The sequence below is a fragment of the Chelonoidis abingdonii genome, chromosome 1, assembly GCF_003597395.2.
Source record: "Chelonoidis abingdonii isolate Lonesome George chromosome 1, CheloAbing_2.0, whole genome shotgun sequence".
Classification (NCBI taxonomy): Eukaryota; Metazoa; Chordata; order Testudines; family Testudinidae; genus Chelonoidis; species Chelonoidis abingdonii.
In genome coordinates, this window is record NC_133769.1 from 130168634 (window position 1) to 130183144 (window position 14511).

At 41.0% G+C, this 14511-nt stretch overlaps 1 protein-coding gene across 2 annotated transcripts in view; it reads right to left on the reverse strand.

Annotated features, from left to right (window-relative positions):
- The window catches only part of ARFGAP3 (ARF GTPase activating protein 3), a 90843-nt gene that overhangs the window by 11867 nt on the left and 64465 nt on the right, over positions 1-14511 (reverse strand). For both annotated transcript variants that reach the window (XM_032762497.2, XM_032762496.2), the window contains 5 exons: positions 8953-9078; positions 8050-8172; positions 2287-2424; positions 823-946; positions 446-536 (listed from right to left, as the gene is read on the reverse strand). In XM_032762497.2, the coding sequence (XP_032618388.1) occupies positions 446-536; positions 823-946; positions 2287-2424; positions 8050-8172; positions 8953-9078 (602 nt within the window). The remainder of the gene's footprint in view (positions 1-445; positions 537-822; positions 947-2286; positions 2425-8049; positions 8173-8952; positions 9079-14511) is intronic.

Genomic DNA, 14511 nt, shown 5'->3' on the forward strand with positions numbered 1-14511 from the left:
AAGATTATAATCTATTTAGTATGACTTATGTGGCATATAAACCTACCTGATATATCAGAAATACTGAACCACTTGACTTCTTAATCTTATTTTGTACAGATTATCATTTCCCATTGATAAAAGACTTTACCTTCACAAGTCATAGCCTATCTTTTGCATAGACACATGGCATAAAATCAGCTTCAAATAATATTAAATTACTTGCCTTCAGGGAGGTTATGAAAATCTTAATTGTGAGTTTCCTTGTATTTTTATAATTAAACTTGCCCTTCTAGTTTTGAGAGTGAATTGTTGTAATAAATGCTAAGCACAGAATGCAGTTTATATACTTCATCTTGTGGGGAACTGGGAGAGCTAGATTTCTGATACAGTGCAACGAAAACTAATACTCTTAGTACATTTATACACTGGAGTTTTAGTTTTTCTCATTGCCTTCCTTTAGTACCTGCTGGTTGCTTCTTTTGCTCTTCAAACAAGTCGGCTGAACTTATGGAGGAACTTGCAGAAAGTCTCTCTAGACGAGCCCTAGCTTCATACTAGAAAAGAATTAAAAATAAAACATCACTAACAGTATATTGACATGTCCTGCTCATTTGCTCAGGTACCTAGTAAGGGACTACACAGACTTTTACCTGTAGAACACAGATAAAAATCCGTATGTCTCTGCAAACTCCCCAAAGGCAACCCTACTCTCTGACCGTTAGCCAATCCGAGCTACCTACCCTACCCATTATTAGTAACTGTAACACAATTTTCTAAAGTCATCACACAATATTTGAGCATCGAAAAATGTTTATTTTGCAAAGAAACTTTTGTACTTACATCAGTATGGTCTTGCTTTCCAAAATACATATCTGATGAAATAGCTTTGACATTGCCAAATTTTTTTTGTGCCTCATCTATGCTTAAAGGTGGCTCATGTTCAGGTTTACGACGAGATGTAGGCCTAAAGCATTAATGCAATTTTTTAAAAATTCTATCCAGTATAACATGATTGAGCTGAAAGCAATATTATCTCTTTTTACCCAAAACAAAAAATGTACCTAGTTTTCTATATTTTTTTTTTAAATGCAAGTCAATATGAAAGAAGGACAATGAGAAATATAAAGAACTTTTCTTTAAAAAATGATATAATGGCAGAAACATAATATTTCAGTGATAATTTTATAGGTAGATAGGTAAATACTACTTGACTATAACCTGAACTGAATGAGTTCTGTTGGTTTGAATTAGAAGAATTAATTCAAAAAAGATTTATTAAAATGCAAGCAAAACTGGTGTCAACAAGGATTAGATTAATTCTACAAAAGTTACACTGTAACCCACATTTATGTTAAACTCTGCCCAAAGTGAACATGTAACAAATAATGTTCAAAATGAGAGACCGTTTACAGCAGGCTTAGCCTAGCGGTAATACAGAGGTTCATAATCCTTTGAACCATCATTACCTTCCACATCTCACTGGCAAATAAATATATTCAGAATTCTCTACAAAATATAACATTAAAAGAACGTCAAGGTTTCACAAATAAACACTCTAAAGTCAGGAAAGTCAGTGTTAAGATTGCATTTTGCTACAGTCTTTAGTTACACAATCACATGCTGTTATTTTCTAAGAATGGCTATGCATTTAATATGCAGGTTGGATAGTGTCAATAAATGAATATGTGCAAAATTAACTTTTAAATAAACTTAAAATCAAAAGTGAAAAAGAAAGTCATTGACGATAAAACTGAAAATATTTCCATGTGGAAAATAATAAATGCTTATTTTAGACCAATATTTTAAAAAAAAACCAAAACTGTTACTTGTAAATATATTAAACAAATTTTAGTCCCAATTGTACAAGTGCATTACTATTTAATTCATTTAGCGTCCAACTTAAATAAAGTACGAGGCAGAAGGTCTACAGAAGAAAAATGGGCAGGATCAGAATAACTAAAAATATAGGAACAGTGTAGGTTTACTTCCTCTTACACTGCAATCTTCTTTTCTGTGCATGTCTTTTGAATTATAAACTCTTTGGGGAATGACTGTGTTGTGTACAATGCTGAACACTTAATAAATAGTCAACATGTAATAAGTCACAAAAAGTTACACAGGAAAACAGAAGAAACTCATGCTGCATATGTAAGGAAACCTCATTACTAATGATCAAAGTTTTGGTCAAATTCTGCTAGTCTTAGTTTCACAGGCAGTACCATTTAACTCATCAGGACTACTCTCAAATTAGATGAGTAGGTTTAGCTCTTTGTACTGAAGTTAGTACAAGTTATCTCTGTATACCTGTCTGCATAGTCTGTAATTTTTGAAGTCAGAAATGTGTCAGTGTCTCTGTTACTGCTCTCTTTCTTCCAAAAGGAATCTGTATTGTCATCCCATTTAGAAAAAGTGCTGCTCCTCAACTCTGCAGAATCAAAGTACCTGAATGAAAAAAGAAGGAAAGTATTGAATAAAATGTCCTATTTCAATTTTATTTAACTAACTCAAAGCACTCCAGCTATTCCGCAATTACTAATGCCTGCAAAAGCTATCAGATTAAACTAGGCAAAACTGTTACAAATGGTTTTGAAACTTAAGCTAAATATGTTTCGTCAGTATTTCTCCATTGGAAGAATACATCTTCATCTAGGAAGGTTCTGCAAAATTATTACTTATATGTGTGAAATGTATATGTAAATACTGGAATGATATGAAAAAACGATTACTTGCTCTATAGTAACTGTGATTCTTTGAGATGTAATCTCTGTGCATCCCATCGAGGGTGCTCACGCTTAAGATCAGGGTGGGGAGGGGGGTTTTGAGGGAGAGAGGGGTTAAGGGAGGAATGAAGTTTGAAGAGCAGTATCCATCAGGTCTACATGTGTGTCCTGTGCCATGAAAGGAGCAAGAAGAGTGGAGCAGCAGCAGCAATCCTCCCTCAGTTCCCTTGAAATTCAAAGCTTTTGCAGTTGAGGACTCTAAAAATCAGGGGCAGAGAGTGAATTATGAGATCCATACTGACTACAACATGTCAAAGAATGACAACTACTGTAGGGTAAGTAACTGTTCTTTCTTCTTTCACTAGGTGGTCAGTGTGGATACCATTGAAGGTGACTGGCAGCAGTGTCTTCCCAGGACAGTGGAAGTGGGTAGTTTCAGCTGTATCAAATAGAGATTTAAGTGCTACTCTCCAATACTTGGCATCTAGATGTGGCTGTGGCATCAGAAGCATCCACTACCATCTGTATGGTCATCTTGGCCACTAAGGGTATGTCTAAACTGCAATTAGACACCCGCGGCTGGCCTGTGCCGGATGTCTTCGGCTTAGGCTGTGGGGCTGTTTAATTGCAAAGTAGACCTCTGGGCTTGGGCTGGAGCCCAGGCTCTAAGACTCTCCCACCCCACAATTAGCCACATGCTGCTGTGTGCAAGCACAGGAGTACAAGGTCATGCCTTGTAGCCCTTGTCCTTCAGGGATACTCTGCTTATACCACCAACATGATTAAAGAGCCAAGACTGGGAAGAGTATAGAAAAACAAACTCTGTGGGAAGTACCTGGTACCTCTTCTTAACTTGTTTCCCAGTGGGCTTTATCTTGAGCAGTGTCTGCCACATGACCTTGGCCAGATCCTTCATTATAGGGAAAGCAATTCTGGCTGGACAAGAAGCTGACAATATATCCAATAGCTTCTGGGATTTCTCAAATATGACAGCAAAGAGTCCTGTGGCACCTTATAGACTAACAGGGTGTTAGTCTATAAGGTGCCACAGGACTCTTTGCTGCTTTTACAGATCCAGACTAACACGGCTACCCCCCTGATACTCAAATATGACAGACATCTCAATTTCTAGAACGTCAGCAATCCTCACAAAGAGCTCCTGGAATGCTTTAAAGTCATCCGGTGATGGTACCAATGCTAAGAATACTGCCTTGTCATGTGATGAAGACAAAGGCTCCTTTGGCAGTGATACAGAGTGCTGGTGCTGCTTCATCCTTGAATCTGGTTCTCCCTGGTATTCTGGCATAAGCAGTCTGGCCAGGGACGCTGATGAGAATAACCTCTTCTTCAGATCTGGTGGAGATCAATTTCTGGATGCCTGAAATGGTGGGTCCAAGTAACCCCAATAGGGCCTCGGTGACATGTAACAGGAATATGGCTGGCTAGCTTGCTAGGTACTGGATAGGTTAATGCCATTTCTGATGACCTGGCGGATGCTGAACCCTATATAAAGTAAATTGAAACCACTGACCACAGGAGAAAGGGCTCTCCATTGGAAGACAGGGTGAATACATGCCCTGGAGATGATGAGCTGGGAGTAGACCTCCTCCATGGGTGGCACTGAAGTATATGGTGTTCTTGGTAACAAAATCTGTACCAGTATGAGTCTCTGCATCAATGTCTGTCGTAGTTCTCATCTACGTAGATCCTCTCCAGTGAGTATTGATGTAGAAGGTTGCATCATCAGAGCTGGAGGATTGTGCTGCACCATATGCTGTTCCTTCTCCCCAAGCCTCAAAACCATCCATGACTTTGTGGATTTATCTTCAGAGGTTTTAAAGTGCCTGTCCTTATGGAAAGACACTGAGCTCTACTTGCAGTCTCTGCCTCTGTGTTCAGAGCAGGCCCCCTCAGGGCCAGGTCTTTACTCAGCGCTGTCTTCCCTGTGGTAGGCTTTAGGGTCACTTGTCTGCTTGACAGGGCGCTGGATCAAACTGGCTTGATCTGCTAGCAGAACTTTGAAGCTTGTCTCCTCAGGTCTGATGAGACCTGTATGGTCTGTTCCAAATGATGGAGCTTTAGTCTCACCTTGCGATTTACATGTTTGTGTAGGATGAACAGAGCTTAAAGCCTGAAGGTTTAAGAAGCCCTGTACAGGAAGTCTGTCTGCTGGGAGTGGCCTACAGATGATTTGACTGCAGAGTTCAGTTCAGATGGATGAAAAGTTCATGGCAGTCGATGTAGAAGACCAAAGGTAGTTCTGAAGGTTTTCTTGAAGATGTGCAGGAATTTAGCCTGAGCTAAGAACTAGCAGGTTGGACACTCATCAGGTGCTATCTTGCTGTCACACCGGGTAAGAGGGAACTGAGGTAGGACTGCAATCACCCTACCATTTACACCCTTGTACAGGAGCACAAGGAGATACAGGGTACATGCATGGCCCCAACGGATACTGCTATTAAAAAAAAAAAAAGCAACAACAACAAAAAAACCCAAACCTCTCTCGTGTGCACACACATCTACAGTGGAATCCACACTGACACCCAATTCTAAAAAACTTAAAATAATGGGTATTTTGCAGGGCAAGTTTAGATTATCAATTAGGTGTTTTAGGAACTGTTAAAAATTAAACCACAGAGCAGATTCCCTGCTGGTATAAATTACCATTGCTAAACATGGATCAGAACTGTAAGGAACCAATTCTTGCTGGTGGCGATTCTCACAAACTCATCTCTCTGTCCCTGCCTCCTGCAGCCCTTCAGCAAGAGCATGCTCCAGGGAAGGTGGGCTTGCAGAGACCCAAGTTCTCTGTGTCTTAGCGGGGTGCGAGTGGGGGAGCTGCCCGGGGGAGCAGCTGCCTCCACTGACAAGAGAGTCACCTCTGGTGCCACGCACACTGGCGCCACATGTCTCCAAAGGTGCTGCCCAGAACCCCCAAGGAGGCTGTATGGTACAGGATGCAGACCCCTGCTTCAACGCCAGCACAAACATCAAACAGTGCATCTCACTGCCCTCAGTAACAGCTATTCAGGAGCAACAGCTAGGCACTGCAGGGAGGGGGTGCTGCTTTGCCCTGTCCCCAATCTCCGCCCATGCTTTGGAGGCTGTCGTGGATGCAAAAAAATCCACTGGGGGCTGCATTCGAGAAATGCTGGACTAGCATTTAGGATTTACAATGTGGTATCATATATGAAGTAAATTGCAGGAAGGATAGCACAACATGTAGCTTTCTCTCACTTCTCCTAATTTGTGACACTCCTACAAAACTCTTATGTTTTCATCCACCACCAGTCCAGAGTGACAGCAGAGCTCCAAGCTCCACAGGCTTAGTATCAGAGTATCTTGCAGGCCTTCCTATTTACCACATCAGCTTTGGAGTTATATGCATCCTACTATCCTGGTCCTCCAGTATAGGGGGAGGCATATAACTGCAAGAACTGTAGTGGACAACAGTAGAGGCTGCATCAAGTCCATCATTCCTCCTTACCTACTGAGGAGGTCACCCAATTCTGTAGCTTTTAGAGGCCTGGTAAGGATAAGATGCAAAGACAACGAGAAGCAGTGAGGGGCAGCAACAACAAAATTAGAGAGAACAGAGAAGCAGACTCAGAGACTGGCTTGGAGCAAAAGCCAAGGCTGACACAGAGTTCCTAAGTCCCATTTCCTTGCATCCTTGTTCTCCTGCCCTGTGGAGTTTCACAACTACGCGAAGTGTTCTGCTTCTCAACTCCCAATGAATGCCAAATATTTAATAAATGTAACAAAAAAGACTACGGGAAATTCCCATTTGTTTGGTACCTTAACTTAAATTTCTAGACTTTCAACTGTTTAGATTTGTTTCTTTTTTGAAGACACTACAATTTTTTAAAGGATTTTACCCTTATATTACAGATATGTATTGTCGGTCTGATCTCCAGCTAAACTATTGCGTCTTCTGATGTATATTAAGACAACATTAAAATAAACCTTCCTCTCTTTCATAGCTATGGCTAAAAATGAAGGAGCTTTACTGTGGTAGAAACCGCAAAATGTAACTGACTGGCTACATTCTCTTTGAAGTGGAGAGTTTGTACACCAGTTTCAATTAAATTCTGCTATTACCATGAGTACTACAAAAATAAACAGCTAGGTCATGATTTATCTTCTAATTATTGATTAAAGATATAAAAACCTCTTCCATAATTCATAATTTGACTGCCAGGGAACTAATGAATAATTTGAGAGCAATAAGAGCTCTTTTCATGGGACAAATAGAAGCATTCAGATGGGTCATGTTTTATTTTACAGCATTGTTGCCCATGTATTTGGTACCATGCCTGCATTTCTACCACTAGTGATTATGTTACAAAGTAGTGACGTTAAAGTCTTTGTGTTTTAATTTGACATATGCAGGTAACTAGGTACAATTTTTCAAAACCTATTTTTTCCTGTTTCTTTGGCAGCAACCCAATACTTAAGATTTATAAAAGCACCATCTGCTCCTACCTCAATCTATGAACAACTGTTTCATAACAATTAAGGCCTTTAGGACTTGCTCGTTTTTCCTCCAGTGATAGCAATATCTATCATGCATAAATATGCGCTTTGAACGAAAATTTAATACTTTACATATTTAACATTTTTCCTTTGTTTTTGTTTTTTAACATACTTTTGAATGGTAAAATATTTTTAAATGTGTACAGTTCAGAAAGCTTACCAATATATGAAAGCGATACATCTGAAATATTTGTAAGTTTTCCATGTTTAACAGCAGAGATGTATAATTAGATTTATTCCAATCAATCAATCTCAGCATTCTAGTGTCAGACTTTAATATGAAGCCTATTGTTAGGTTTGAGAGTTAGTTTACACATGCTAAGAGGACCAACAAGTGAAGAAAGAGAATAAGCTAACATGATGCAGAATCCACTGGACCAAAATGGTAACAAATCAGATTTTCCTACCCCCTACATATGTCAACTGGCTTTGCAAATAAACACACACAAATTAAGAAATAATGCAACATATAAAACAGACCCATCGGCAGGCCCAATTTAAAACAGATGAAGATTAAAAAAACAAAACAAAAAAAACGCAGCACCAATCAGCAGAAGGAAATCTAAATGGTTCCTACCTTCCTGCCCAAAACTCTTCACTTACAGAAATAGTAAAAAGGTTCAAAAATATAAGCAGGTACTATTGATAAATGTTTGTCACTGAGATATTAAAATCAACTATTCTGCAAATTTTCCATTCAAATTGGTTCACTCTAAACCATAACAGATGCAGAGTTGTGTGCCATGCTGCCTTTTCTTGTATTTTATATCAATATTTTTACCACATCAAAACAAAAATTTTAATACACTACCTTGAACTAGGGGAAGAAAAATATGGATCATCTTCATCATTGTATTTTTTTCTTGGTTTTGCAGTTGTGGGTGTTTCTTGTTCTATCATTTGCATGTCTGAGATTACTGAATGGGAAATGCCACTGTACCAATAGATAGATAGATAGATAGATAGATAAATAAATAAAGCATTAACTTGTAAAAAGACCACTAAGTACAACTCTGAACTCAAGGAAATTGCAACCCTGATTTTCTGAAGATCTCAGGTAACATCCAAAAAACACACTTTTGAACTGTAATATATTTTAAAATGTGTACAAATCAGAAAGCATACCACTATATGACATCCAAAAGTGATGAATAATTAAGGTTTGGGGACACAGGGGGAAGCTCTGAAGTCTGCACTGTATATTTTCTAACACTGTCAAACAAGCTTGAGAACATGCAGGCCATCTTCTCTGATTTTAAAGCTTGCTAAGCCGGCTTTTTTAATGACTTGGAGCTCTGAACAGGAGCTGTGTTCTAAGCTTATAGGACTTGGAGCTCAGTAAAAACATACCAGCTAGCTTCCTGATAAGTCAGTTAACTTGAGAAGAAATTTGGTGGAGAGGCATGATACAATAACCTTTGGGAACATAAAGTCAAACTTCAGTTAGCTGACTGTTTTGTTTAATGTGAGATGCACTGTACGTAATATAGGATTTACCATACCAGCAGGCCATAAAGTCCAGTATCCTGCTTCCAAGAATGGCAAATACCAGATTCTTTGGCAAAAGATTTAAAAATAGCTCCTGGTCAATTAGGCATTTTCTATTTCCTTTCTGATCCCTGTGATATTAATTATATTTCCCTCATCAAAACATGCATAAAGTCAAGGATAAATTTATAGGGCTATATAAAAGCATTTTAATAGTTTCACATACCTTCTGTTGCTGCCAAATCCCATGCCAAGTCTGTCTATCTCAGTTTTCTTTTTACCAGCTATATTTAACTTTTCTTCTTTCATTTGAATTTCAAGATCCTTGTAAGCCAATCGTAAAGATGATACACTAAAACAAAAATACAGATGTGTAATAAACGTAAATTAATTCTTAGTTCTCAATCCAGTAACATCAGTAGAAAAGCAACAGAAAGCTCCATTTGACAATAGAAATAAAATGGCCAAATTAATATTGCTGTAAGAACCTTAAAATAAGTCAGGAAATGCAAAAGTTAAGTGCTCAGTATTAATACATTCAGTTTTTACAATTATTACAAACAAACTATTTTTGGATAGATAAGGTGGCTAGAGGAGAAAGCCAGGGACAGAAGGGTCAGCAAGAACAGCCAGTGCTTCAGTTTGTGTTTAAACATAGATGTACAGCTCAGAAAGTATGCAATTGTGGTCTGTTTCAAATTGCACACCTTTAGACCAGTGGTTTTCAAACTGCGGGTCTCGACCCAGTACTGGGTTGTGGCAGCTCTGGTCAGCACCACCAACTGGGCTGTTAAAAGACCCATTGGCAGTGCTGCCTGGCTAAGGCAAGCTAGTCCCTACCCGTTCTGACACCGCACTGTGCCCCCGAAGCAGCCAGCAGCAAGTCCAGCTCTTAGATGGGAGCTGGGGAGATGGTGCCTGTGGGAGAGTCGTGCAGAGCTGCTTGCGCGCCTCTGCCTAGGAGCTGGACCTACTACTGTCCACTTCCAGGGCACAACGCAGTCCGCGATGCCAGGGCAGGCAAGAAGCCTCCCTTAGCACCTCCGCTGCACCGTTGACTGGGAGCTGTGCGAGGTAAGCCCACGCCCCAATCTCCTGCCCCAGCCCTGAGCCCCTCCTCAAACCCAGAGCCCCTTCCTGCACCTGAAACCCATCATTCCCGGCCCCACCCTACAGTCCTCACCCCCCATGCCCCAAGCCCCTGCCCGTTGGGTCACAGGCATCAACAATTTTCTTCAACTGGGTTGCCAGAAAAAAAGTTTGAAAACCACTGCTTTAGATTGTTGTATTGTGAAAATTTGATATACAATTTTCCTCTCTTAAGTCAACCCATACGTTTCCCTGCCACAAAAATGTACCACATACTCTACTCTTCACTAAGGAGTGTTTGCATGCCAAGTTTCAAGCATCCAAATATACCAGCATCTGAACACAGTCTAAAAAAGTGTAGCCACAAAGTATTCTTTATCCACTGAAATAGGTGAAAAAAATTTTCCTCTACAAAAAAAGGAAAAAATTGCTCCTCTCATATCATAGTGGATGTGGAGGATGGGTGGCCCTGGTTGAACCAGGAAGGGGGAAAGCTCACATCCAGACTGTAGCTTTGCCACTCCTTGCGCCTCAAACTGCATGTGGGAGTATACTTGGGATAGAGGCTTCTCTGCCTCCCATTGGCCAGCTGGAAGCAATTAAGGGGGCTAATTGGCTCTCATGACTGCCCTTCTTCCCAGGCAACCAGGAGCTATCTTGCTGTGATTGCTGCCCCACCCTCCCTCCCTTTGAGGTATATATCTAGTTATGTTTCCAGGATGCTGTGTGTCCAAATGATCACCTGTTTTTAGGATCAAGAAAAAAAAATTCCCCCAAAAGAGTAAATTGACAAAATCTAGAAAGTTTTTTGTCCCCCTCAAAGAATTGTGGAGGTACGGTTTAAAGAATAAAAATTTAAATATTAGGAGGTAATACAGAAGTGTTTAGTTCATCAAAACTTGCAGGCTGTGTCCAATACAGATAAAGGCTAAAATGAAAGAAGTAAATGAGAATGGGATATGTCTGATGGACTTTTTGCCGTAAGGAGATGGGGAGACACAAAGTCTTCTCAAACTGAAATCCCTTTTGGTACTCTCTACCCCGGCTTGGGAGGAATAGGGGAGGGAGGGTGGCAATAGGATTCAGAAGTGAGCTGAGTCCTAGAAGAGGATCTACCACAAGTTATTGGTTACATGGTGAGAGCCCCGTAACTCCACTCTGGATCCAGTCAAATACCTGGTATGAGAGAGAGGGTGCATGGACAGTGTTAAGTTAATAAGTTAATAAAGATATCTATCCCTGTGTCTGTTTTTCATTCACCAATGTGTCCTGATCAACAAACTCAGTTTTAGGCAGACCAATTAGAAAAAACTTCAGCCCTAATGAAGGAATTTTTCAGGACGTTATAAGTAAAATGGAAAAAAAAATACAGATAATTTCCTTTCTGCTAGCAGTGTCTCCCACAATTCTCAACATCTTGGCTACTCTCCTCTCTATACAGCTAATGGAGGTGAATCAGTATTGGAGCCATGTGGCCATGTCCTCCTGCAGCTGCTTTATAGAATTATTCCCAAACCGTAATATCTGCATAATATCATTAACAACAAATATTCCAGAGATAACAATTGCCTGATAATTATTCCACTTAATATTTGACTCGACTCATAAGCCAGCCAGAGTGGGTAGAACCGTGGGAGACAATGCCAGCAGAAAGGAAATTATCAGCTGCAAAATGGAAAATTTCTTTCTCAGTGTCTCCCACAATTCTTGAAGTCTGGGAAGTAGTGAGCAGCAGACAGATGTAGGGAGAGTTACAGAAAAGATCCAAAATAAGAAAATGGTACCCTTCCCTATCTATAATATTTATTCAAAGAGCAAAATAATTTCCAGGCCACCATGTGCAGAACCTTCCTGCCAAAAGTATGCCTCTCCAGAGGATAGGAAATCTACCTTGTAGCGCTTCATAAATGTGATAGCATTCGTCTAGGTGGCCACCTGTGGATGCTTTAGCTCTTTCTGCCCATGAAGTTGCCAGAGATCATGTGGAGTGTGCCTGACCCCTTATGGAACCAGAATCTCTGATGCCCTCTATGCTTCCACAACAGATAGTCTATTTCACCTAGCAAAAGAGGACTTGGAGGCTCCGAGTCTTTGGCATTTCAGATGGAAGGATACAAATAGGGTACCTGGATCTCCTTGTGGACTCTTTATATTTGAGGTAAATTTTCAGAGCCCTTCTGATATCTAAGGACTGCCATCTCTCCTAGCCCACCTATGTCCTTGGATAGAATGAATGTAGAAGCACCCCTTGGGAAGCTTGGAAAGAAGAGTTCACCTTCAGAATAAACAATTCTGGAGTTCTGAACACCACTTAATCCTCATGACACATGCAGTAAGGTTACTGTATAGAGAGCACCGCCAGCTCTGACACTCGCCTGGCAGACATGTTGACTTTCAGAAGACAATTTTTAATGGACAAATAAAATTATGACACTGATATAAGTGGTTTGAAGAGATGGTCTGTCAGGGCTCTCAGTACAAGTCCCACTTGGGAAAAAGAGGTCAAATTGCTTGCTAATATAGAACATGGCAGTGGTGTTGTCCATCAGGATCTGAACCATCCTGCCCCTCAGATGAGACAGGAAAGCCTGGCAGGCTAAGTGAGCTGCTCTGAGATACCAAACAGGCTAGGGTCTCCATCTGAAACACTGGTTTCTTCATCAACCCATTGAGCCCTTTGAGCTGTAGAATGGCTCAGATTCCCTCTGTATGCTTCTGAATTATAAAGAACCTTGAGAATCTTTCTTCAGAGGGAACACTCTCTTTCTCACATATCCAGGACAGAAATCTCATTCTGGATTAGACCATTCTTTACAGGGAGATATGGCAGACTAGATGAAAAACAGATGGAGTCGAGCCCGTGACTTGAGAGTATCCCTGACTCACTATCTACATGATCTACTGGTCCATGATTGAAGCAACCCATACTTCCAGGATATTGGAAATCCTGCCTCCAATCTTCAGCTTCAGGCAGAGACCTACGTGGTCTTTGTCATAAAGAGGCTTCGGGAGTGACAGGATTCCGTCAGGTCTTTCCTCCTGAGCCACAGTTCCACAGCTTTCCTCTAGAGAACCTGCTGTCTCTTCGCTGTTATTTATGAGAGGATGAAGGCCAGTCTGTCCTTTCTTTTAAAGGCATGGAAGGTACTCTTTAGATCTTGCAGCACTGCCGCCACTATCTTGTCTACTTTCTCTCAAAAAGTCAGGGCTCCCATGAATTTGGCAGGGCACCGCACCTGCTTTGCATAGCTATCTACCTTCCAGTGACAGAGCCATAGATGGAACCTGGTCACCAACTTCGAGGACCTGGCTTTGGCTGAGAATCTCTTTGCCTCCATTGATGTGTCAGCAATGAATGTGGTTGTCGGGGAAACTTTAGTTAAAACAGAGCTGAAGTCAGGGTGATATCTATCCTTGAGGGCTCTGAAATCCTCCAGACAGTAGAGAGATGCCCTTGCAAATCAAGCAGCTGCTAGGGATGCCCTGAAAGAAGCTGAGGAGGCCTCAAAGTCTTTAAAGTAGTTGGTTATGCTATCTGTAGTTAAGAATGTGATCAGTCTCTGTTATAAATTCTGGCCTTCGTTTTTCTATCTGTGGGAATCCTTAGACTAGAACTCCCCTTCTGAGGGGATAAACATACCTTTAGCCAGGGATGCCAAGTCAGCATCAACTTTTGGTATCTCAGTAATTGGGACTTTTGGTATATGAATCCTACAGAAGCAAAGAGAATTTCTGTTAATCTCATTATGCCATTCATCCCTGACTATATCCTTGAAGGAGTGTAGGGAAATTGCAGCTTCAGGGGAGGATTTAGAGGGGAGAAATTTGCTCAGAGGCTTACTCTCCAGATTGTTTTAAGACTGAATCTGAATAGTGGATACAACCTTGCTGCACATGGCCATGAATTTCTCAGGAGGAAAAAAACCCTTTACTGAGTCTTTCCCCGATCCTGACTGGAGTCACAGCCTGACAATTCACCATTCTCTGTGAAGGATGAGGAGTCAGTAGACTCATAGCTCCTAGATCTTCTACCCTTTTTGTTCCCTGTTTTTGCTTTCTTGGATTTTTTTAGCTTTTTTAGCTTCCTTAGAAAGCATACAAGCTCCATTGCAGCTTCGGTGAGGCCTTTTGCAGCAAGCCTTGCTGAGGGCCCTAAATGCTCTCAGGAGATCTCTTTCCATCCCCTGCTGGGTCCCATTCCCCCTGAGGGGAACAGCTTCCAGACCCCTTTTGGCTGAATTGGGAAGGGGATGTTTTTACAAGCCCTACTTCTTTTATGAGGGCACTCAGGACCCATTTTAGGACTTGTGAAGGAGAGGATTTGTGACCTTGTAAGTTTGCCCTTTCTGTTCTCTAGAGGCCCCTTGGGACTTTACCCTTTAAGTCAGCTGACTGGGGTCCTCCTTCTCATCCTTGAAGCCTGTCCCCATAGTCTCCTAATCCATCTTTCCCACATCAGAGTCACAGTTGCTCTAGAGGGTATGGGATCCTACATGCCTGTGCAACCCATAGCTCCAGGACATAGACTCATAGGTCAGAAGGGACCAATATGATCATCTAGTCTGACCTCCTGCACAAGGCAGGCCACAAAACCCTACCCATACACATTTATAACAACCCCTAACCATGACTGAGTTATTGAAATCCTCAAAATTGTGATTTGAAGACCTCAAGCTGCAGAGAATCCACCAGCAAG